This window comes from Mytilus californianus, unplaced genomic scaffold (assembly GCF_021869535.1).
Source record: "Mytilus californianus isolate M0D057914Y unplaced genomic scaffold, xbMytCali1.0.p SCAF_5, whole genome shotgun sequence".
In the NCBI taxonomy this organism is placed as follows: domain Eukaryota; kingdom Metazoa; phylum Mollusca; class Bivalvia; order Mytilida; family Mytilidae; genus Mytilus; species Mytilus californianus.
The window spans coordinates 7,963,525-7,990,330 of NW_026262701.1; the positions used below are offsets into that span (position 1 = coordinate 7,963,525).

General features: G+C 33.1%; 2 protein-coding genes across 4 annotated transcripts in view; both read right to left on the minus strand.

The window, feature by feature from the left end:
* LOC127701572 (dehydrogenase/reductase SDR family member 1-like) overlaps positions 1 to 7,080 on the minus strand; it is a 106,990-nt gene extending 99,910 nt beyond the window's left edge. For 2 of the 3 annotated variants that reach the window (XM_052205527.1, XM_052205526.1), the window contains exon 1: positions 7,037 to 7,071. The gene's annotated coding sequence lies outside the window, so the exon portion shown is untranslated. Of the gene's footprint in view, positions 1 to 7,036 lie in introns of all 3 variants that reach the window. The other variant, XM_052205524.1, reaches the window with a different exon arrangement.
* A 9,021-nt stretch (positions 7,081 to 16,101) lies between these two features.
* Positions 16,102 to 26,209, minus strand: LOC127701807 (adhesion G-protein coupled receptor D1-like). The gene is made up of 9 exons (XM_052205773.1): positions 26,168 to 26,209; positions 25,722 to 25,825; positions 24,930 to 25,029; positions 24,598 to 24,690; positions 21,440 to 21,564; positions 21,140 to 21,206; positions 17,318 to 17,403; positions 16,685 to 16,811; positions 16,102 to 16,278 (listed from the first exon to the last, which is right to left on the minus strand). Exons 1-9 carry the CDS (start codon positions 26,207 to 26,209, stop codon positions 16,102 to 16,104), a joined length of 921 nt encoding a protein of 306 aa, XP_052061733.1.
* Between the last annotated feature and the right edge of the window lie 597 nt (positions 26,210 to 26,806).

Sequence of the window (26,806 nt, forward strand, 5' to 3'; positions counted from 1 at the left end):
TGTAAAATGTGGAATGGACTTTTAATATCATTTTTCATGATTTGGTGCTTAAACTGTTTCTTTCAGTCAGATTAACTATAAATAGAGTTGGCAATCCAATAATTCCTCCTGAATCACCATGTTTGACTTCTGTGTTGATTTGAAACATCATATATTTTGATTTTGTTCACTCCTTAAGTAAAAATGGTAAGATGATAAAAAAATGAAAATCTGCCAGCTGGGGTAGGGGTGTAATCTTTCATTTTTTTTTGGTAAGAAATAAGTGCAGACTAGTATTCTTTATTGTAATATGTTACATAGTAAGAAGGCTATGCATCATAGGTGTCATGACTGATTTCAAGTTTGAAATGTCTTGGTTAAGGTAGCACGGTAGTATTTGCATTCCAGAATTTAGGTTGCTCTTTTGTGTACCCTACTTAAGTCAATGTATCTGAACATTATGATTGGACAAAAAATACAATATCAACTGAACATACTTTCCCAAACTTAGGGATGAATCAGGTGTAGAAAAATATGAAATAATTTTACATACAGATGAAAATGAATTTTTGAGAATTTTTTTAAATTTTGTATTCACTGCACGATAAAAGACCTAAAAGCACTAGTGGCCTTAGGTTCTTAAAGATAGCAAAAAAAGTAAACGGTCATGATACATATTCAAATTCATTTCTGAATAGTAAAATGAAAGTACTTCAGTTAACTGTGAATGTAGAATTTTTAGCAGTGTTAGAAAGTGGTGAAAATTCTAAAAAGGCTATCATTATCCCTTATGGGCCAGGAAATACTACCGTGCCACCTTAAGGGGATATACATGTTTACACTAAATCAATGAAGGATTTTTTTTTACCTATGCAATTTGTAAGTTTATCAATAAAAAGTTGATTAAGGGCAACTATGATAAAAACAGCCCTTAAATTCCACCCCTGGGAGTGAAAATTGCTGATTCAGCAAATTTTGCCTGATCTGTGGGTAATAAAGTAAAAATTTACCTAGAAAGTAGAACTTCATTATTTTTATGTAACTTGCAATACATTTTTAATTATAAATGCTCGCTTTAACTTTTCGCAGTGTCTGACACATGTGCAACCACTGGAATTTGAGACGCGACATATTTTATTTGTCTGTACATCCTATTATTTTCACCGAAATAAATAAATTGCATAATTTCTTATTTTTTTCCACACAAGTACAGCTTTACTAGTTTTCTTTAGGTTTAATTTGTAGTTCTGTGGTAACATGACACCAGTATGAGCTTTTTTGGAACCAGCAAGTGGTTAAGGGGTCCTTACTTATTCATTTAGCCCTCATATTTGACTGAAATAGAGATAGCAATAGGGGTTTCTTTACACTGACAAGACATTTTTTTTGACAAAGAATGTAATTATGACTGTTTATCAGCAAGATTAAATAGTTTATTCATTTTCCATGCAAATGTCATTAATTGTTTTGATTTTCTGACAATGAAAAGCACAATAAAGGTAAAATGATTATGTAAGGGGACATAATTTAACTTAATGCATACATGAGAAATAGACAAACAGTCAACTTAGAGATATATTCTAGTACATATATTGTCAAAAAGATTTTAGAATGATAGTTAAATGCCATCTAAAGAATCTTGTTGTGTTGCCTTCATAATCTGGAAATGCTTAAAGTAATGTAAGGCATGCTGTAAAATGTGGAATGGACTTTTAATATCATTTTTCATGATTTGGTGCTTAAACTGTTTCTTTCAGTCAGATTAACTATAAATAGAGTTGGCAATCCAATAATTCCTCCTGAATCACCATGTTTGACTTCTGTGTTGATTTGAAACATCATATATTTTGATTTTGTTCACTCCTTAAGTAAAAATGGTAAGATGATAAAAAAATGAAAATCTGCCAGCTGGGGTAGGGGTGTAATCTTTCATTTTTTTTTGGTAAGAAATAAGTGCAGACTAGTATTCTTTATTGTAATATGTTACATAGTAAGAAGGCTATGCATCATAGGTGTCATGACTGATTTCAAGTTTGAAATGTCTTGGTTAAGGTAGCACGGTAGTATTTGCATTCCAGAATTTAGGTTGCTCTTTTGTGTACCCTACTTAAGTCAATGTATCTGAACATTATGATTGGACAAAAAATACAATATCAACTGAACATACTTTCCCAAACTTAGGGATGAATCAGGTGTAGAAAAATATGAAATAATTTTACATACAGATGAAAATGAATTTTTGAGAATTTTTTTAAATTTTGTATTCACTGCACGATAAAAGACCTAAAAGCACTAGTGGCCTTAGGTTCTTAAAGATAGCAAAAAAAGTAAACGGTCATGATACATATTCAAATTCATTTCTGAATAGTAAAATGAAAGTACTTCAGTTAACTGTGAATGTAGAATTTTTAGCAGTGTTAGAAAGTGGTGAAAATTCTAAAAAGGCTATCATTATCCCTTATGGGCCAGGAAATACTACCGTGCCACCTTAAGGGGATATACATGTTTACACTAAATCAATGAAGGATTTTTTTTTACCTATGCAATTTGTAAGTTTATCAATAAAAAGTTGATTAAGGGCAACTATGATAAAAACAGCCCTTAAATTCCACCCCTGGGAGTGAAAATTGCTGATTCAGCAAATTTTGCCTGATCTGTGGGTAATAAAGTAAAAATTTACCTAGAAAGTAGAACTTCATTATTTTTATGTAACTTGCAATACATTTTTAATTATAAATGCTCGCTTTAACTTTTCGCAGTGTCTGACACATGTGCAACCACTGGAATTTGAGACGCGACATATTTTATTTGTCTGTACATCCTATTATTTTCACCGAAATAAATAAATTGCATAATTTCTTATTTTTTTCCACACAAGTACAGCTTTACTAGTTTTCTTTAGGTTTAATTTGTAGTTCTGTGGTAACATGACACCAGTATGAGCTTTTTTGGAACCAGCAAGTGGTTAAGGGGTCCTTACTTATTCATTTAGCCCTCATATTTGACTGAAATAGAGATAGCAATAGGGGTTTCTTTACACTGACAAGACATTTTTTTTGACAAAGAATGTAATTATGACTGTTTATCAGCAAGATTAAATAGTTTATTCATTTTCCATGCAAATGTCATTAATTGTTTTGATTTTCTGACAATGAAAAGCACAATAAAGGTAAAATGATTATGTAAGGGGACATAATTTAACTTAATGCATACATGAGAAATAGACAAACAGTCAACTTAGAGATATATTCTAGTACATATATTGTCAAAAAGATTTTAGAATGATAGTTAAATGCCATCTAAAGAATCTTGTTGTGTTGCCTTCATAATCTGGAAATGCTTAAAGTAATGTAAGGCATGCTGTAAAATGTGGAATGGACTTTTAATATCATTTTTCATGATTTGGTGCTTAAACTGTTTCTTTCAGTCAGATTAACTATAAATAGAGTTGGCAATCCAATAATTCCTCCTGAATCACCATGTTTGACTTCTGTGTTGATTTGAAACATCATATATTTTGATTTTGTTCACTCCTTAAGTAAAAATGGTAAGATGATAAAAAAATGAAAATCTGCCAGCTGGGGTAGGGGTGTAATCTTTCATTTTTTTTTGGTAAGAAATAAGTGCAGACTAGTATTCTTTATTGTAATATGTTACATAGTAAGAAGGCTATGCATCATAGGTGTCATGACTGATTTCAAGTTTGAAATGTCTTGGTTAAGGGGATATACATGTTTACACTAAATCAATGAAGGATTTTTTTTTACCTATGCAATTTGTAAGTTTATCAATAAAAAGTTGATTAAGGGCAACTATGATAAAAACAGCCCTTAAATTCCACCCCTGGGAGTGAAAATTGCTGATTCAGCAAATTTTGCCTGATCTGTGGGTAATAAAGTAAAAATTTACCTAGAAAGTAGAACTTCATTATTTTTATGTAACTTGCAATACATTTTTAATTATAAATGCTCGCTTTAACTTTTCGCAGTGTCTGACACATGTGCAACCACTGGAATTTGAGACGCGACATATTTTATTTGTCTGTACATCCTATTATTTTCACCGAAATAAATAAATTGCATAATTTCTTATTTTTTTCCACACAAGTACAGCTTTACTAGTTTTCTTTAGGTTTAATTTGTAGTTCTGTGGTAACATGACACCAGTATGAGCTTTTTTGGAACCAGCAAGTGGTTAAGGGGTCCTTACTTATTCATTTAGCCCTCATATTTGACTGAAATAGAGATAGCAATAGGGGTTTCTTTACACTGACAAGACATTTTTTTTGACAAAGAATGTAATTATGACTGTTTATCAGCAAGATTAAATAGTTTATTCATTTTCCATGCAAATGTCATTAATTGTTTTGATTTTCTGACAATGAAAAGCACAATAAAGGTAAAATGATTATGTAAGGGGACATAATTTAACTTAATGCATACATGAGAAATAGACAAACAGTCAACTTAGAGATATATTCTAGTACATATATTGTCAAAAAGATTTTAGAATGATAGTTAAATGCCATCTAAAGAATCTTGTTGTGTTGCCTTCATAATCTGGAAATGCTTAAAGTAATGTAAGGCATGCTGTAAAATGTGGAATGGACTTTTAATATCATTTTTCATGATTTGGTGCTTAAACTGTTTCTTTCAGTCAGATTAACTATAAATAGAGTTGGCAATCCAATAATTCCTCCTGAATCACCATGTTTGACTTCTGTGTTGATTTGAAACATCATATATTTTGATTTTGTTCACTCCTTAAGTAAAAATGGTAAGATGATAAAAAAATGAAAATCTGCCAGCTGGGGTAGGGGTGTAATCTTTCATTTTTTTTTGGTAAGAAATAAGTGCAGACTAGTATTCTTTATTGTAATATGTTACATAGTAAGAAGGCTATGCATCATAGGTGTCATGACTGATTTCAAGTTTGAAATGTCTTGGTTAAGGTAGCACGGTAGTATTTGCATTCCAGAATTTAGGTTGCTCTTTTGTGTACCCTACTTAAGTCAATGTATCTGAACATTATGATTGGACAAAAAATACAATATCAACTGAACATACTTTCCCAAACTTAGGGATGAATCAGGTGTAGAAAAATATGAAATAATTTTACATACAGATGAAAATGAATTTTTGAGAATTTTTTTAAATTTTGTATTCACTGCACGATAAAAGACCTAAAAGCACTAGTGGCCTTAGGTTCTTAAAGATAGCAAAAAAAGTAAACGGTCATGATACATATTCAAATTCATTTCTGAATAGTAAAATGAAAGTACTTCAGTTAACTGTGAATGTAGAATTTTTAGCAGTGTTAGAAAGTGGTGAAAATTCTAAAAAGGCTATCATTATCCCTTATGGGCCAGGAAATACTACCGTGCCACCTTAAGGGGATATACATGTTTACACTAAATCAATGAAGGATTTTTTTTTACCTATGCAATTTGTAAGTTTATCAATAAAAAGTTGATTAAGGGCAACTATGATAAAAACAGCCCTTAAATTCCACCCCTGGGAGTGAAAATTGCTGATTCAGCAAATTTTGCCTGATCTGTGGGTAATAAAGTAAAAATTTACCTAGAAAGTAGAACTTCATTATTTTTATGTAACTTGCAATACATTTTTAATTATAAATGCTCGCTTTAACTTTTCGCAGTGTCTGACACATGTGCAACCACTGGAATTTGAGACGCGACATATTTTATTTGTCTGTACATCCTATTATTTTCACCGAAATAAATAAATTGCATAATTTCTTATTTTTTTCCACACAAGTACAGCTTTACTAGTTTTCTTTAGGTTTAATTTGTAGTTCTGTGGTAACATGACACCAGTATGAGCTTTTTTGGAACCAGCAAGTGGTTAAGGGGTCCTTACTTATTCATTTAGCCCTCATATTTGACTGAAATAGAGATAGCAATAGGGGTTTCTTTACACTGACAAGACATTTTTTTTGACAAAGAATGTAATTATGACTGTTTATCAGCAAGATTAAATAGTTTATTCATTTTCCATGCAAATGTCATTAATTGTTTTGATTTTCTGACAATGAAAAGCACAATAAAGGTAAAATGATTATGTAAGGGGACATAATTTAACTTAATGCATACATGAGAAATAGACAAACAGTCAACTTAGAGATATATTCTAGTACATATATTGTCAAAAAGATTTTAGAATGATAGTTAAATGCCATCTAAAGAATCTTGTTGTGTTGCCTTCATAATCTGGAAATGCTTAAAGTAATGTAAGGCATGCTGTAAAATGTGGAATGGACTTTTAATATCATTTTTCATGATTTGGTGCTTAAACTGTTTCTTTCAGTCAGATTAACTATAAATAGAGTTGGCAATCCAATAATTCCTCCTGAATCACCATGTTTGACTTCTGTGTTGATTTGAAACATCATATATTTTGATTTTGTTCACTCCTTAAGTAAAAATGGTAAGATGATAAAAAAATGAAAATCTGCCAGCTGGGGTAGGGGTGTAATCTTTCATTTTTTTTTGGTAAGAAATAAGTGCAGACTAGTATTCTTTATTGTAATATGTTACATAGTAAGAAGGCTATGCATCATAGGTGTCATGACTGATTTCAAGTTTGAAATGTCTTGGTTAAGGTAGCACGGTAGTATTTGCATTCCAGAATTTAGGTTGCTCTTTTGTGTACCCTACTTAAGTCAATGTATCTGAACATTATGATTGGACAAAAAATACAATATCAACTGAACATACTTTCCCAAACTTAGGGATGAATCAGGTGTAGAAAAATATGAAATAATTTTACATACAGATGAAAATGAATTTTTGATAATTTTTTTAAATTTTGTATTCACTGCACGATAAAAGACCTAAAAGCACTAGTGGCCTTAGGTTCTTAAAGATAGCAAAAAAAGTAAACGGTCATGATACATATTCAAATTCATTTCTGAATAGTAAAATGAAAGTACTTCAGTTAACTGTGAATGTAGAATTTTTAGCAGTGTTAGAAAGTGGTGAAAATTCTAAAAAGGCTATCATTATCCCTTATGGGCCAGGAAATACTACCGTGCCACCTAAACCCGCACGTCCTTAATTTTGACATGTGTCTATTTTTAAATAAACTTTTCTAAATACGAATCAACTGCCGACGGAAATGGATCTATGTATTTTTCTAAGTAGAAATTTCGCTTTTTCAGTTATCTTTTTGATTGTTTCGTTTGATAAGGTTTGTTTGTGAATTGTCACATCTTGTAACAATATCACAAAATTAAGTGATTAATAGATTAACCCTAAAACTAACAAATGAATTCGTTCTTTCCTCGAAAATAGAATGCAGAGCGTAATATTAGAAGGAGCTGTCTCCTATCAAGTCCCCGCGTACTATCGGTGTACCCCCAAGGCCAAGGCACAGTTCTTGAACCTCTATTGTTTCTGACTTACATGAATGACATGCCAGAAACGTCAACGTCATCTGAAACCAAACTATTTGCGGACGATAGCCTTCTCTTTAGAACAATCAACAACCAGACAGACCGTGACCTTTTTCAAAAAGACCTAACATCACTGGAAGATTGGGAGAATAAATGGCAAATGAGCTTCAACGCCAAAAAATGCATAGTACTAGTAATTAGGATATCACAGAAGAACAAAAACGTATAATAGATACATAATACAAACTTCACGGACATACGCTCGACAATGTTTTGATGCCAGCAAATACCTCGGCGTAACCATCAGTAACAACTTATCCTGGGATAGACACATCGACAACATTGTAGTCAAAGGAAATAAAACATTGGGATTTATCCGACGAAACCTAAAAGATTGCAATTAACCAGTAAAAGCAGCAGCATATACAGCCATGGTAAGACCTACGGTGGAACATGCCTGCACAGTTTGGGACCCTTCATGCCAAAAAAAGATCAAATCGTTAGAACAAGTATTAAAAAAAAACCAACTACACAGACCGAACACCTGGCTGTGTAACAAACATGGTAAAACAACTACAGTGGGAAAGCCTGTAAGAACGAATGAAACCCAACAGTATATGTATGCTATTTAAGATCCAGAATGGGCTAATAGATATAGACATACACCAATATCTAATCCCCAACGACAGCCGGACCAGAGGTATAGGCCGCTTTTATCAGGAAAGAACAAAAACGGACACCTATGGACAGTCATTCTACCCAAAGACCATCAGGGATTGGAATCAACTTCCATTTAAAGTCACCTCTGCGGACGCAATAGAGGGATTCAGAGCTGATTTGAAAGCAGACTCTGAAAGGAAGTAGGCAGCACATCCTGTACATAGTTTTAATTGTAAATTGGAGAATGTTTTAAATGTAAATAAATTTGAGAAGACTAGCTGTGTTGCCCGACACTGCGTACAGATTTCGCGGGAGCAGGGGCGGATTCAGGCGGGGCGTGGCGGGCGTGCGCCCTCCCTAAAATTTGCAAAGCATGGGTTGTCTCTACACTCTTGAGGAATATTTCGATAATTTTGCCTCAAAATTTTTTTCGCATCGCTCCGCTCGGCGAAAATTTAAGTTTGCGCCACCCTAACCTAAAATCCTGGATCCGCCCCTGGGGACCATACGCATTCATGTATGAAATCGGTTCCTTACTTGGAAGAAGAAGAAGAGATATTGGAGGTTTAGAGTGTGAACTGATGAAGTGGAAACAACAGAAAAATCACCGTTCTTATATCCTTAAAAAAAAGGTAACAAAATCAACTGTTTGATTTATTACGTCGGTATTAAAAGTGATTTTGAAACAACAACCGATTTATAAAAAAAAAAGAATTATCTGTTAAACTATGCTGTTTAGTACACATGGTACACATGCAACTGCATGTTCTCTTGTTTTCAATATTTATTGAGGCAATTGCATTTGAAGCTTCTTGTACTGCTATTTAAGAAATGTTAATCTTGTTATGCATTCATTAATTTTTTTGTTATTCTTGAATAACCAGATACCAGTACATACAAAAACTAAAGCTCTTTCTGTACATCAGTTTTCAGACTGTTCAACATAATCCTTAGCATGTACAATTTCCCGAAATCTTCCTATTTTCAATAAGTTAGTTTTCGAGTACGCCATCGTCATGGGAAATTTCAGTGAAAATATTGTGTGTGTGTGTAAATGCATTTTATGAATAGATTGTCTAGATTTTTGTACATGCATGCGCGGTCTTCTCGATGTATTCATATTTAATGTATATACCGGAATATGGACTGCTTGAATTTGCATAGTTACTGAAAGTCAAAAATGCTAATATTTGCTGTATATCAATCGATTTTGTTGATATTCCCTTGACTAGTTGCTGATTAATACGGAAAATTGGCTTGTCAGTCCAGTAGAAAATGAATTGAAGGTACGTAAGGAATTTATCCTCATGGTAAGATTTCAAACCTATTTTATACAGAACTCCTATAGTCTGTTGACCTTATCGCGTGCCTCGTTATAAGGAAATTTTTAACATTATAATTATTTTTATGGCAATTTGGTTTTTATTTTATTTCATTATTACTATTTACCTGAAAGGGCAATAACTCCTTTGAGGAGTCAACCGACGATTTTTGACAAATTTATTTATCTTGTCCTGTTAATCATTTTTGCTGTTTACAGTTTTTCTTCTATACTTTTGGCCAAATATGTAAAAAAAAAAGGGGGGGAGTCATTAAGAGGCAGTAACTAGTAAATATGTTGATAAAATGCCAAAAAAATCGTTATTTAGGAACAATAAATAATATAAAGAGTCAATCAACGTCGATTGGTTCCAATTAACCCACTAGCTTCAAAGGAGAAGATATTTGTAAATATAAACGGACGTCGACGGACGCCAGGTGATGAGAAAAGCTCATTTGACCCTTTGTGTCAAGTGATTAAAAAAAAATGTCATGATCAAAAACATTTGTAACATTTGTTTCTTTTCTTTTCCTTTATGTTAGCCTGTAAGAGAAGAAGTTGCCACTGTTTTCTTTTTTGATTTTGGAGCCGCCCTTGAACCTGATGTGCGAGTTTCCAGATATATTCAATGAAGACATTGCATTGCCTTTTTCATGCTTTGAATATGTAAACGGACTATTATTGACATATACCAATTTCAGTACAAACAATATTTGTTCCTGTAATAACTACTTCAAATAACAAAAAAAAAACCCCAAAAAAAACCCAACCTTTTAATAATAAAAAATAAATAAGATCCTTTTTGGTTTGATCAGTTCCTCAGCACTAAAGAGACATTAATTGTCGAAATGCGCACCTGTTGCAGTAAATTTTGTACCGTTTATGTTATTACGAGAGAGGCGGATGATACTTCAAACCCTTCAGTTGAAAAAGAACTGACAATGACATGGCAAAAATGAAAAATGACCCAAAGACAAACAATGGTCTATGAAAAGCATACAAAACTATGGACTAAGCAACACGAACCCCGCCAAAAAAACTGGGGGTGATATCAAGTGCTCAGGATGGGTGAGCAGATCCTGTTTCACATGTGGCATCCGTCGTGTTGCTCAAGTAAATACCAATTTGGTAATAATTCTTGGTGATAAGTCTAATTCTTTTGATCACATTCGAGGAAAAAGAGGACGGGAATTTGGTTACGACAATAGACCACTTTCGAGTTATGTCCTTCACCGGAAAAGTTCGTCAATAAAGCGCCTTCGTGATCGTCATTATGCAGGATAAACTAGATATAACGTTTGTTCCGTAGGTACTTTATCAAAACGCCCTAATGAATGCAATGCTGATTATCAATTATAAGAATTTAATTTGCCGAATAATTCGTGCAATACAGCATTATATTTTTTCAACCACTCGCTCAACATGGGAAGGAAGTGACCATGCCCCTAAACGCATGAATGATGTTCACTAAAACCAAAGTTTTTGACGGAAATGCAACGAACTCGAAAGTTGTCTATTGGGACATATCCGTCGTCATCTGTGGAATAGATATCCCATAACGGTCAACCAACTCTAGATGGCGTCCATTCACTTGAAAATCTTGGTTTAATTGTGACCTTGTAAGCAGAAACCCTCTATCAAGGAAATCATGATAGGAAATACAAGCCCTGGAATATCGTATCAACTGTGAGGTATATACCCCATATGCAGGTAATGGCTGGAATGTTGCTACATAGAAATGGAAAGCTCACAATTGGAAAGCTGAAATCATCTCTTTTGTCATAAGGCTTGGTTCTCAACCGACATTTGTTGTCAATTTCTAGATGTAAGTCAGGATATGAGACAAACTTAATCGTAACTTTTGTATGCTGTCTTTCCAGTTCGATGGGAGAGATGCGTTCATTTTTTTATATTATTAATATTTCAAGAAGAAAGTAACTCAGATTGTATGAACTCTGAAACACATTTGATTCACACCGCCCCTAGAGTAGATAAAAAAACGTTCATCAGGAACGCTCAAAGCCGAATATGTGAAAGCCAAGGATGTATAACAACCGAAACAGTTGACGAGCTATATGACCAAACAAGACATAAAATGAAAGCTGCCAAATCCATCTTAGGTCAACTTTGCTTAAGGGAATTGAAACCGTAGTTTCTTTATAATTTCTAAGTTCATAATCGGACAATTTTAGAAAAAAGATGTTATAGATCGTGTCAATATCGAAGTATTTACTACAATAGGTAATATCACAATAACTTAAAAGCCCGGCTTTGATTGCTGATAAAATTGATGTTAATAATTTATGTGTCATAGGGGTTGGACAAGTGCTTAGCAACGTTTGGGTTTTTAATTATAGATGCAGCATGTGTATTCATAGCTTCCTTGTAACGCTCAGTTTTTGAAATAGTAAATTAATTCTAATTTGTATCAACAACTTCACAGCGAGAGAGTATCATCGTTTTCTTATGGCGCAATTGTCCCATTGCCTGGTATAATCGTCGACTAAATCAATCTGTGGGTTTGGAGTTCCAACTGTGGGATTTAGGCTCACGATATTTCGTACCTTAGGATAACACATTTAGCGTTTAGTATTATTGGCGATGTTCACCAATGATAAAGTGGCCAGCCGGATAATTCTAAATTGACAAAAGTGCAATCAGGAGGTTTACACTTGAAGTCGTCAATATTGAGATCCTGCAACACGTGTTGGTAATTGAAGATGAGTGTATACATGACAGATTTCCCGTTTATACACGTACACATATATAGTTAGATATTGAAATCCAGATCAACAAATGTCAAAAGGTGCAAACTGAGTACACCAAGAAGTTTAAGAGTTGCACAAAACAGAAAAGGCATAAACGTTAGAAATCGTCTAATTTATATTTTTAACGAGGGAGTTGCAAACTTAGTTTTTGAACAATTTGCATAATTAATAAGTGAATATTGACGATCACAATATTTGTAACATTGTTTCTTTTATTTTTAACACGATTTCATTTATTTTCTGTAAGTTTTCTTTGTGGTCCTACTCGATATGAAGGTGGCACAATCAAACGGGGATACCTGGAACTTTACGTGAAGTGAAGAGGGTTTTCTATTCATTGAAGACATTGAAGCGACTTTTGCGATATTGAATATAATCATTCCGATGCTCATTTTAAATTTTAGTTTTCACTTTTAAGTAAATGTGTTTGTTGTGATGTTCTTTCGTTAGTATATAAATGCCACATTTAAACACGTAAACATATATTTAGTTATAATATTGAAACTCATATCATCAAAAGGTTCAAAACTGAGGCACCAAAAAGGCTAACAGTAAACAACTATAAGAATGTATAGCAATTCTAAATTCAGTTGATTCAATACATACTGTAGCTTGGGCAATATCAAGCAACTCGCTTACTTTGTTCACAGAAAAGCACAAGATATAAATGACATATGCATGGTCATGGTGGAATGACCAAAACATCTATTTCTGTTACAGATTAATTTCTTCTGAAACATCAATTTTTATTCAATTATATATTATTGCTATGACATACACATAAAAAGAACAAAAACAACAAAACCAAATGTGCTCTGCAATTAAATCCAAACACTTACATATGAATAGTTACATGATACAGTTTACAATATCTTCTAGTTTTCAATACAAATCACAACAATAGATGTATATATGTAATGTAAACGTACATATTGTATCTCATTGGCAATCATACAAATAACTTATTTATTTTTTTCTTAATTCGAAACTGGGACAATGTTAATTCCTTTAAGGAAGAATTATCAATTCGTTAATAAAGCATGTATATGCCGTTAAAGGTTTTTAGTTATTTGTTTTGTTGGTGCTGACCGGTATTGAAGTATTCAGTTGTCACTCATTTTTCGGCCTGATGAACGTCTTCTTCTATGATGTAATTGATTTTGTTGAACCTCAAGTTGGTGTCCAAACTTCTCAGTTTTGGTCACGACTTCAGATCTGCGACGAATCATCTTTACTTCATTATCTGAACGTCTGAAAGAAAACAAACGATCAAAATATGCCTATAAATCTTGACCAGTTGAAAAAAACAAGAGTAGTTTCCATGTCTTTGATGGTATTTGACATTTGGTTTATTGTCTTTCTTCGTTTATGACTATCATCTAGCTGAATTCGTCAAAACATTTCGGAATTTTGGTTCCTCAATGCTCTTAAACTTCATGCTATTTTTGGCACTTAGAATGTTTTGATTTGAGCGTCACTGATGAGTCTTTTGTAGACGAAACGCGCGTCTGGCGTTCAAAATTATAATCCTGGTCTACATTAATTATTTGATACGAAATATCACTCGATTTTAAGATGGATGTCTTGAATCTTCTAGTGGAGCAGGAACTGCTCCAAGTGAGTTCACATCAAACTAGCGGTTTTGTGTAACTTAATATTATGTTTCTGCTTAATGTGCTTTACAGACTATTGTAAATCGCTCCTCGTCATGTTTTAAGGGACCCTTTTCAAATGCCCGTTCGTGTCATCTACGGAAGTAGACCACAGTCATGATTCCATGCATTCCTTTCATGTAAGTTTTCTGATTCTATTTATTCTTTCCTTTTCCAACTCTCAATTTTGCTTTCGTCTGTATATCAGTCAAACAACTATAATAAATCTGAATGCATCTAAGTTCGTGTATTTGATTCACTATTTCCTTCCTCGTGTCCGACTTCGTTTAATAACAATTCGCGACATATTACTATGAAGATGACATTAAACGTGTATATAACAATTCGTAATGTTAAAATGCAGAAAAACAAAGGTGAATGGAGGTAGTAATGTATAGTGTCTCATTATGACGATAGATGGCGGAGATTTTAATGCAAACAAATGCTCCCACAGGAAACGTTATTCTGGTCTGTGTAATTACCCAACGACTCCATCCGAAAAATGAACCACTTTGCATACAAATACCGGGCTGAAATAGATATGGTTTGGTTGCAGTAAGGTGTTGAAAGGTGTTTTAACCTAAATAAATTGATCACGTTTTTAATAAAAAAAATGTGTAGATAATATGAAATTTTATGAACAATTTGTGTATTAAGTACCTGAATTCGTAATCGTAATACATTGTCATACAGGTCATTATGTGCAAGTAAACATTGCTTATTCCATTCGCCTTTTTGTATTCTGCGTTGTGACATTAAAAATTGTAAATTACATTTGATTAAGTTAATACCAACGTAAATCTTATTTGTTTTATAGAGTCTCTAAAGAAGGCTCTAAAATTGTTAAACATTGATAGATTAAAAGTGGCTCCGCAAGCACACACGAACGAATTCGTACACAAGAAAGAGATAAATAACTAAAATACACGAAGTGAACGCTGACTCACTAAGGTACATGTAAGGTTATGTTAGATAAATAATGTCAAATGGAGACAAAAGCAACATGCGAGTTAAAAGAATAATGTCGGATGGAGAAGATATCAACTTGTGAGTTAGGAAAAGAATGTTAGATGAAGAGGGAAGCAACATGCGAGTTAGAGATAAACTATCAGATGAAGATGAAAGCACCATAGGGGTATAACAGAAAGTAGCAGATTAGGACGAAAGCAACATGTGAGTTAGAGAGAAAATATCAGATGAAGAAGAAAACCACACGTGAGTAAATGAGATAATATCAGATGAAGCCTAAAGCAACATGCTAGTTAAAGATATAATGCCAAATGAAGTCAAAAGCAACATGTGAGTTTAATAGAAAATGTCATATGAAGACGAAAGCAACATGTGGAGTAGAGAAAATATATCAGATGGAGACGAAAACCACATGTGAGAAAGAGAGAAAATATCAGATAAATACGAAAGCAACATGAGGGTTAGAGAGAAAATATCGGATGTAGACGAAAACCACATGTGAGTTAGAGAGATAATGTCAGATGAAGACGAAAACAACAGATGAGTAATAGAAAAAAATGTCAAATCAAGATGAAAGCAACATGTGAGTTAGAAAGAGAATGTCAGATGAAGACGAAAACAACAGATGAGTAAAAGAAAGAATGTCAAATGGAGATGAAAGCAATCTGTTAGTAAGAGAGAGAATGTCACATGAAGACGAAAATAGCATATGAGTAATATAAAGAATGTCAAATGAAGACAAAAGCAACATATAAGTTAGAGAAAGATAGTCAAATGAAGAAGAAAGCAACATGTGACTTAGAGATAAAATATCAGATTAAGTTGAAAGCAACATGTGAGTTAGAGAGAAAATATCAGATGGAGGCGAAAGCAACATGTGACTTATAGAGAAATGTTTGATGAAGACGAAAGTAATATATGAGTAAGAGATAAAAATATCACTTTAAGACGAAAACAACATATATAAGTTATCAATATGATAAGGAGTCTAGAATGATAGAATGAGAATGCAAAGATTTATAGCGATACTCTCCATACATAAGTGTCTTACATTTCAGGTTTGTTAAGATTGATTTAGGCCTCCGAAAAAAAAAATATTTTGTCATTTAAAGCTAAAATTATAACAGTTTAATTTTAAATGAACCATATTTCCTTCGTTATTTTTCCAAAACTTTGCTATTCTTCAACTGTTGGTTATGCATAATGAAGATCAAAACACATACCTGGAAAATCTTGCAGACTTAGGATGATATATTTTTCATTTTTTTCTAAATCAAAGAAATAAATTCGCCAAAATAGATACAATACGAGTCCACTAATCTATACTAACACTACATACCTACCCGGAAGATGGATGTTCTAGTCTTGAATGTTCAAATACATTAGATGTCCTAGTGTAGTCCTCGCTGTAATCTACAGATACGGATGCGTCAGGGTCACGTGGTTTCATTTTCACACAAAGAACTTTCCTTACTTGGTTGTTAGTTAGTACATGACAGAAGAAAAGCAGCATTCCCTGTAAGAAAGCTTATTGAAATAATTTTTGAATCTTTAAATGTTTTTTTTGCAATCCTATGAGAGAGAAAAATGTGCTAGTCCTAAATTTTCTTACTCGGATAATCCCAAATAAAGGGACACGGATTTCTCCTAAAACCATTTAATCTGTTGGAGCCAAAGATACATGCACGATGTAGTTGAAATGTTCCTCAAATAATGACTCATAATTACTAATTATCTTGGGGTGCATTAATATATTTTAAGTCAGAAGTAACAGAATGTTATAAAATCAAAGTTAATTGTTTTCCAGAAAGCATTCCAATAGTAGAGAAAACAAAGAATTTACGACTAACAATCATTTGAGGACTAAAAATAAAGATGCCGTACAAAGCCTTTTTTCCAGTACAAGTGAGAGGCATTCCTACCTGTGTTGATGCAAGGAATACGAATACATAGGCCATGACCTTAGGTGAACCGAAGGTCACAATGAAACCAAGAGTCCAGGTTAGTCCTAAAACACTCAACAAGGACACTCCAGTTAAACACTGCTGCCTATAAAAAAATAGTCGCATTCATAATCTAACATAGATACATGTACAATATCTTCTTTGTATCGTTATAGTTGCATTGGGATTGGCTGTGGATTTTTTTTATGCACAATAAAGAGTGTTAGCTTGTCAAATTTACAATATTTCAATATAATTGGTAACCTTTCTAACGTTTCTCTAAGGAAATCGTTAATTAAAACGAACTCAACAACCCGTAATGATTTGGTTGACCGTTATAAAACATCTGTGTCACAAATGTCAACGGATATGTTCTACTTGTAGTTACCGTAATCCGGTCCTCTTTTCGCCGAAAGTGACATTACTAGTACCTAATGCGACCTATCACCGGATTTGTACCTGCACGAGGAATATAGTGGGTTTCACATGTGGAGCCCTACCAGGATTGACCCCTGTTTTTAATAGGGTTCATGCATTTTTGTTTAGTGCAATATTTTGTTATTGTTGTTTGCGTGTTCATCTTTTTGTATGTTATATTTCACTCATACTCACTTTATTATATTAGGAAGACTTTCTCCACGTTTAATGTCAAGTGAGAAACGTGTAGCCATCATTAAAAGAAAAACACACCAATTGATCTAAACATAAAAAAAGAAGTGTGATTAGATAGTTGAATAAGTTGTGTAATATATGATTTGAGAACATTTTCCTTACGCTGAAAAGTATGCATAAAATAAGAGCACCAAAAGAAATGCCTTTGGATATCTTAATTGGATACAGATGCAACTTTAACGAAATATTTAATTTACCATTAATCGTACTATATTTTTATGTTTTTTTCTTGTTTTTTTCTGTTTATCTAAGACGTTTTAATTTAGATAGAAATGGCGTAATCAGTATCTACGTTTAAAGTTTTACTTTTCATTTTACTTTCAAAACGTTCAACTACAGTTAGACATCTTCATTTATAAATCAACTTGTGCATTTATCTTCAGTTTTTTGAAAGTCCTTAATCGGTAAAGTATGGTAAAATTTGTAAGTAGACTTCAAAAGCTTGAATTGCACCCGATTTGTTACTCTGGCATAGGTTTTTTTTCGAATATTTCTGCAGCGTTTACCAATAAATACAAAATTAAGAGTTCTCCATAGAAAATATATTCAGATACTAGTACAACAAGGATATCTCCAAGTTGAACCAAAGACTTCACAATTCTTTTTGCTGCCTCGCCACCTTTCACGCGGCTTATTGTAGTTAGTTTAAACAAAATCTATTCAGATAAATTATCACATAACGATAGAATACAATTGAAATAAATATAAAGGATTCAGAAACAAGCAAATTTGCTTTAACAAATCTGTCTTCTGTAGTAGTTAGAGCAGACTGGTCAGTTATGCACAAGAAGGGTTTTATTAGTTCCTTTAAGGGGACAATTAATGTGTGAGCTAGAACGTTGAAAATTCGACCAGCGAGTCGTTCTAGTACAACGCCGGCTAAATTCATATCCCATCAACATGTTGTCGTACTAAAAATGCATTTTTTTGTGACACTTTTTACTTGGATTTAAGTACCAATCAAACAACAAAGTAACAAACGTGATGATTTAAGTTTTCCTATCGTCAACTTCCCATTTTTAGCTCACGTGGCCTAAAAGGCCAAGTGAGCTTTTCTCATCACTTGGCGTCCGTCGTCCGTTGTCTGTCGTCGTCGTCGTCGTTAACTTTTTACATTTTGAACTTCTTCTAGAGAACCACTGAATGGAATGAAACCAAACATGGCATGAATGTTCCTTATGAAGTGCTTACCAAGTGTTTTTACTTTGTAGCTGATCCATCTTCCAAGATGGCCACCAGAGAGGGACTTCTTTTAACATAGGACCCTACGGACAATACATACAAATGTCTTCTTTTAGAGAACCACTGAATGGAATGAAACCAAACATAGCATGAATGTTTCTTATGAGGTGCTGACCAAGTGTTGTTACTTTGAAGCCGATCCATCATCCAAGATGGCCGCCAGAGGGGGACTTAGTTTAACATACGACACTATGGACAATACATACAAATGTCTTCTTTAGAGAACCACTGAATGGAAAGAAATTAAACATGACATGAATGTTCCTTATAAAGTGCTGACCAAGTGTTGTAACTTTGTAGGCGATCCATCATCCAAGATGGCCGCCAGCGGGGGGACTTAGTTTAACATAGGACCCTATGGGAAATACATACAAATGTATTATTTTAGAGAACCACTGAATGGAATGAAAATAAAACATGGCATGAATGTTCCTTATGAGGTGCTGACCAAGTTTTTTTTAACTTTGTAGGCGATCAATCATCCGAGATGACCGCCAGCGGGGACTTAGTTAAACATAGGAACCTATGGGAAATACATACAAATGTCTTCTTTTAGAGAACCACTGAATGGAATAAAACCAAACATGGCATGAATGTTCCTAATGAGGGATGGCCAAGTGTTGTTACTTTGTAGCCGATCAATCATCCAAGATGGCTGGCAGCGGGGAACTTAGTTTAACAAAGGACCCTATGTGAAATACATACAAATGTCTTCTTTTAGAGAACAACTGAATAGAATAAACCAAACATGGATTGATGTTCCTTATGAGGTGCTGACCAAGTGTTGTTACTTTGTAGCAAATCCATCAACCAAGATGGCTGCCAACGGGGGACTTAGTTTAACAAAGTACCCTATGGGAAATATATACAAATGTCTTCTTCTAGAAAACCGCTTAATGGATTGAAACCAAACATGGTATGAATGTGTCTTTTGAGTTGCTGTTACTTTGTAGCTGATTTGTCATCCAAGATGGGTGCCAGCAGGGGGAGTAAGTTTAACATAAGACCCTATGGGAAATACATACAAATGCTTCTTCTAGAGAAGCACTGAATGGAATGAAACCAAACATGGCATAAATGTTCCTTATGAGGTGCTGATGAAGACCTAAATTCATGTATCTTTATAGATTGAGATATACTGTAAACTGCAAAAATATCAAGAAAAGACGATCTACACATAAGTCAACATGAGCAAAATTGTCAATTGACATCTTGTAGGAGTTATTGTCCTTATAAAGTCATTTTCTACAATTTTAATTCATTGGTAATTTCTGAAAACTTTTCAAAAATATTTTGCTTTTGATTAAATACGAAGCCAATATTAAACCAAATTTGGACTCAATCATTATTAGGGTATCTGTTATGATTTTAATCTATTTTTACATGATTTCCAAAACCAAAGTAGAATAGGTGAGCGACACAGGCTCTTGAGATCCTCTAGTTTAGTTGTAACATTCTATGTCTTGGCCAGCAAGTTTTGAAGGAAGACGTCTTCACAAATTGCACGACTGTCGTCATGAATTGATTGATAGACTCCATTTTTGAACTCATTAGTGGCAATTTAACTTGTCACATGTCCCACAATATCTACCTGACATTATTAACGGTTTTGTCTCATTCCTACTCGGTAGCAACAGCTTCGGTACTAACATTATTTATAAAATGTATTTTTTTCGTAAATTCTCCGTTTATAAATTAATAGAGTTTTCGAAAAACTAAAGTTTCAACTCCCTCAGGCAAAGATGACCTTTGACAAAATTTGGCATTTCTTTTTACGTTTTCGGGTCTTACAAATCCTTGGCTTTGAAATTTTATGGTTTTGAGCATTCCTGATGAGGGTTATCATGCATGAGGTCGACCTACATAAAGATATTGTATACAGGAGATGTAAATTTAGTCGACACACCTATTTTTCACCACAACTAGAGTTCATGCTTTTCCATATATTTTCCCTCTCGTCTTTCTGTTTAAAGGATGGCTTATAATTTGCACTCAACATCAATATATTACATTTATACATTTTCTAAACTTCGATATAGAGAAATTCTAATATCAAGGTATAAAAAGGTATAAAAAGGTAAACGATCACCTTTAATGCAGTATTTTACGTAAGAGACGAGTATAGTTTCTGATGTATAAAACCAGCCGGACGTAAAAAATTATAAGACTTGTATGGGTTAGCAGGAAATGCTTACACTGTAGAGACTTCTGGTACAACTCAAATTGGAGATCATACGATTTAAATTGTCTTTACTATCTTGTTTGATTGCTTGTTACTAGGGTTATTTTCTAACAGGCCTCGATGTTCTTAATTCATTTTTACGCCGATGTAAGTGGCATCTCTATCGTTCACCGTTGAATCATTCTAATAACCCAAATGAATAACATTCCTTTGCTTTATTGATTATATTTTCTAGTATTTCATAGGATGTATGTGCTATGTACATCACCCAGTTATTCTATGTAAAAGTGACTGTTGAATGTATATATTTTATTATGATAAAATAATTAGTAACTTACAATTTGTATTATCATTACAGGGCCAAGAAACGCCCATCTGGTTCCGTGCTCCGTAGGTAACCAGCATCTGAAAGTAACAGAACATATATATGTTGGATGCAATAATTATCTAAATTTATTCGGGAAGAATTGTATCACGCTTGGACCAACCAAAAAAAAAAACCAAACTAATCATCAAATACATTAAAAATATCATATTTAATATTTCTCCTTTTAATCAAAACTTAAAACTATTTAATCACAAGACAAAAGACCAAGTTATAACCCGTGATACCTTTTTTATAAGAAAAATGAACTTACAAAGCACCTTTTCCAAAATCTCCTCCTCGCAACGAGACCGTCAATAAAGATATTAGTAATGGTGCTCCCCAGCACATAAACACAATCACTGGTCGTTTCTTCTTGATATCACCAAAGTTTTTCAACTGAAAACAATAACTTGTAAGTATAAAAAATGAACAATTATTATGGCCATCAATTGCACATCTGATTATTAAAAACATTCATCAAATTTGAATGAATTTGATATGTGACTTTTTAAATTAATATTTTATTCTTTCATAGTACAGGTCATTCTAATATCTTACAGGGTGCCAATCGAGAATGACAGGATGTTGAAGACTGTTATTTATGGGTAACATTATATGTTTGTCCGAGAATGACAGGATGTTGAAGACTGTTATTTATAGGTAACATTATATGTTCGGCCGAGAATGACAGGATGTTGAAGACTGTTATTTATGGGTAACATTATATGTTCGGCCGAGAATGACAGGATGTTGAAGACTGTTATTTATAGGTAACATTATATGTTCGGCCGAGAATGACAGGATGTTGAAGACTGTTATTTATGGGTAACATTATATGTTCGGCCGAGAATGACAGGATGTTGAAGACTGTTATTTATAGGTAACATTATATGTTCGACCGAGAATGACAGGATGTTGAAGACTGTTATTTATAGGTAACATTATATGTTCGGCCGAGAATGACAGGATGTTGAAGACTGTTATTTATAGGTAACATTATATGTTCGGCCGAGAATGACAGGATGTTGAAGACTGTTATTTATGGGTAACATTATATGTTCGGCCGAGAATGACAGGATGTTGAAGACTGTTATTTATAGGTAACATTATATGTTTGTCAGAGAATGACAGGATGTTGAAGACTGTTATTTATGGGTAACATTATATGTTTGTCAGAGAATGACAGGATGTTGAATACTGTTATTTATAGGTAACATTATATGTTTGTCCGAGAATGACAGGATGCTGAAGACTGTTATTTACGGGTAACATTATATGTTTGTCCGAGAATGACGGATGTGCTGAATACTGTTATTTATGGGTAACATTATATGTTTGTCCGAGAATGACAGGATGCTGAAGACTGTTATTTATAGGTAACATTATATGTTTGTCAGAGAATGACAGGATGTTGAAGACTGTTATTTATAGGTAACATTATATGTTTGTCCGAGAATGAAAGGATGTTGAAGACTGTTATTTATAGGAAACATTATATGTTTGTCCGAGAATGACAGGATGCTGAAGATTGTTATTTATAGGTAACATTATATGTTTGTCCGAGAATGACAGGATGCTGAATACTGTTATTTATGGGTAACATTATATGTTTGTCCAAGAATGACAGGATGCTGAATACTGTTATTTATGGGTAACATTATATGTTTGTCCGAGAATGACAGGATGCTGAAGATTGTTATTTATAGGTAACATTATATGTTTGTCCGAGAATGACAGGATGCTGAATACTGTTATTTATGGGTAACATTATATGTTTGTCCAAGAATGACAGGATGCTGAATACTGTTATTTTGGGGCAACATTATTTATGCGGTGTAAATTGTTTGTCCGAGAATGACAGGATGTTGAACACTGCTATTTTTGGGTTAACTTGTGCATGCGGTGTAAATGGTTTGTCCAAGAATGACAGGATGTTGAACACTGCTAATTTTGGGTCAGCTTGTGCATGCGGTGTAAATGGTTTGTCCAGGAATGACAGGATGTTGAACACTGTTATTTTTGGGTAACATTATGCATGCGGTGTAAATGGTTTGTCCGGCTAACTCCTCCCACAGTTTTTAAGCTAGAACTTTATATTATGTAAGATATTATTACATTTACCAAGGGCGTGCAAATTGTCAGGATTTCGTTTTTCTTTTTTTTTCTACCATTAATGACAGGTTTCGTCATGTTTATGCCTCAGTGGACAAACGTCCAGTTGTCTACCTGTCATTACATAGTGGTGTAAAAATGCATTTAACATGATTTTTTATCGGATAAGTAAAATTATCACATCAGTCCCGTATCAAACAAGAACAGAACTGGATACTTCACTTATCCTGCGAAGTACATATTTGCATTAATATCATTCTTTTTAACTTCATGTTAAAGTTTACTACAAAACTTGATTTTGAAAGGAACAACAGCTGCAACAATAAATTGTCCTACATTATGGAATAACTCATAGCTATGGCGTAGGAATCAAATGTGTCTTACAGACACAACCATTTAAAGTTGTACTTCAACATCACTGTTTGCTAAATCTAATGTTTGCGGATCTATAATCATGCATTCGGCGGTGGCATCATCTTTGTCAAATCGCCACAATAATTTACTATTTGATATTAACATATGCTTGTAACATTTAAGTCTAAGTAATCGTCGCATGTAAACTTTAAAGAGCCTGTGTCGCTCACCTGGATCTATGTGTTTCTTTAACAATGACAATGACCATTATTCCAATATTGAAGACTAGAATACAGTTCATGACTTAATTTTCTCTTTTGTTGATCTTGTATAACTGATCATGATTACAGTTTCTCTTTTTCTATTAGAGTTTTTATAGAAAAATGGTTAAAAATCATTATTAAAAGGCAATAACTCCTATAAGAAGCGGCAATTTTGGCTGTGTTGATCTATTTGTTGATATATCTTGCTGGTTATTTTTACAGTTTACAGTTCTCCCTATCTCCTTAGTCATTCAACAAAACGCAAAAAGGTAAAATTTGGAGTCAACTCAAAATTTCAATTATGGTGAAGTTTTTCTAGATCTTGCCTTGCTAATCGTTTTTTGCTGTTTCAAAATTTTTTAAATCTACCAAATATTTTGCCGAAAAGTAGATAAAAGAAAATCATTATAAAATGACAATAACCCCTGTAAGGAGTTGACTGACAATTTGGGCCATCTTGAAATATTGTAAATCTTTTCCTGCTGATAATTTTTCTTGGTAGAGTTTTCATTTATCTATTATAGTTTTCAAGATGAAAGGCAAATACACAAAACAAGTAAAATGGTGAATATCGTCAGTAATGGGCAACAACTCCTATCAGGATTTGACTGCCGATTTCGGCAATGTTGACATATTTCTAGAGTTTGTCTTTGCTGGTAATTTTTGCTATCTAAATTCTATCTACAATTATAATTAATACCTTAGAGCATAGATGAATTCCATATGAGAAAGAACAGAAATGGACAACGAGAAACAAATACTGTATAACAACTGTGGCGGATGTACACATTCCCTAAAAATAAAAAATAAATTGTCAAATCAATAAATTATTTATTAAATTAAATTTTAGAAACAACAAACATTGACATTTTGAATTACATAACCGAATACATATAACATTATTTTCTATTTTATAAACCAAACTTTTACTGTACTATATTGCAATCGAAAAAACATTTCCAAACACAGAATTTCAAGATTAACATTACAAAACATGAGGAGGACAATTTACATAGTATGTCAATATTTTACCTTTTCAGGATAGGCATTTTCTGCTGCTATGAACGCTAGTTGTGATGTGACCAAACTGATACAAAGGTTTGTTAATATAAACGTGCTATCATTCCCCACACTACAATTATAAACAAACATTGTGAAAGTCAAGATGAAAACAAAAACAAAAGCTGTTGGTTCTTTTTGAAACTCGTGTCTTGAATTTATACACAATATTTCTTCGTTTTTATCTTACTTTCGATAAGATACTGTTAATCAATTAATTTTCGCAAGCGATTTATTTTTGCGATTATTGCGAGAAGAAAAATAATTCGAATATTAATGATTGTGAATATTACAAAATAGGATCTTCTTTTGTAAGAATACATCAACAAAGTGAGGAAATCGCGAGAATAAATCGTCGCGAATTCGTTTAAAAGTATCCACAAAAAAGTTGGTATATAGTAATAATCTTTGTGTTTTATACTAGTGTTTGCTATCTTGACCATTCGATACATTATTTTTCTGTCTTTCACTGGAAATTGATTTAAATGTGTTCGTAGGAAACATACTTGGGGAAAATTATTCAAATACTGTAATCGACTGTGTTTGTAAACTGAATTATTATTATTTCTTGTGATAATATCTGGCTTTAGTCACGAATATAACTGTCTTATTTTCTGTTCCTTAGGTTTTCATAGTTACAGCTTTTAAACGTTTTATCATGGCCATAACTTATATATATTTATTCAGTGCTTTGTACCAATCAAGGATGATTCTGTAATCATATTTTGAATATAATTTGGAGCTACACTTCTACTATCTACTTACGGAAGAAAACATATCAAGCATAACGACAGCATAGTACCAACGAATGAAAACCCACATCCGGTCACTGTTAACTTGATAAGATTAACATTGTCACCATCTGTCACCTAGATAAATTATAAACATTTTGATATTTTTTTGATAACGATGGTAACACAATATTTTTACTGAGAGAAGTGCATCAAAATTTATTTTGACTAAGTCTTTTGCTTAACATGTTTCAGATTTCACAGAAAGAGACATTAATTCTTCAAACAAAATCACATTAATAGAAACCATTCTGCAGACATTGCGGATTCTTTATACTTCACTGTAATTATTTTCAGCTACAATGAAATGAGTGAAATATTTTATTCAAGAAAAGGCAACACACAAGTCTGGAAACATGAAGAAAGATTATTTTCAGTCGGAATTTAAAAAAAAACACAGTAGAATTGAAATATACTCACGGTTTTATTCCCAAGTTCCATCAAAAATAAGTAGTTTGCCATCTTTGCTAACAAAAAGAGAAAAATGAAGTTTGAGATTCAAATAAACGGAAGATCATTATTTATGGAAAGAAGACAACAACAAAAATGCAGACTACATCATAGTAAAACAAGAGAGAACCCATAAAAAAGAGAGAGGAAGATGAAACTAATGTGGACAATCTAAATCAAGTCCAATAAAAACAGACAACACATGTTCAATGGAAAAACGACGAAAAAACCTAACAACAATAATAAAACACTACACAGAAAACCAAAGATTGGAGCAACACGAACACCAACAAAAAACTAGTGTGAACTCCGTTAGGGTAAGCAGTTACTGGTTCACATGTGACACCAATTGTGTTATACTTATATTTTGATTTTTCTCATTTGGCATGCTAAACTTCCTCAAATAATCGAAAGAAAAAAAAATAGTAAATAAGTCCGCCAGTAATAGAAAAGCTCCATGTTTCTTAAAAATATGATAAACGAGTAAATTAATAAAAAAAAAATATAACTCTTGATGTCTCAATATGAAAAAATCCACATACCTTGTATTACTTCTGCTCGTCACGGCTAGATGTAAATTGGAACTGCCATCCAGGAAAAATTAGTATG

Excerpts from the sequence above, each read along its gene's own strand:
- LOC127701807 (XM_052205773.1), bottom strand. The coding sequence starts at position 26,209 with ATGGCAAACTACTTATTTTTGATGGAACTTGGGAATAAAACC. Across the intron at positions 21,207-21,439 it reads GATTTTGGAAAAGGTGCTTT|ATGCTGGTTACCTACGGAGC; the intron begins GTAAGTTCATTT and ends TGTTACTTTCAG. Across the intron at positions 17,404-21,139 it reads CTGTAATGATAATACAAATT|ATCAATTGGTGTGTTTTTCT; the intron begins GTAAGTTACTAA and ends TTTTATGTTTAG.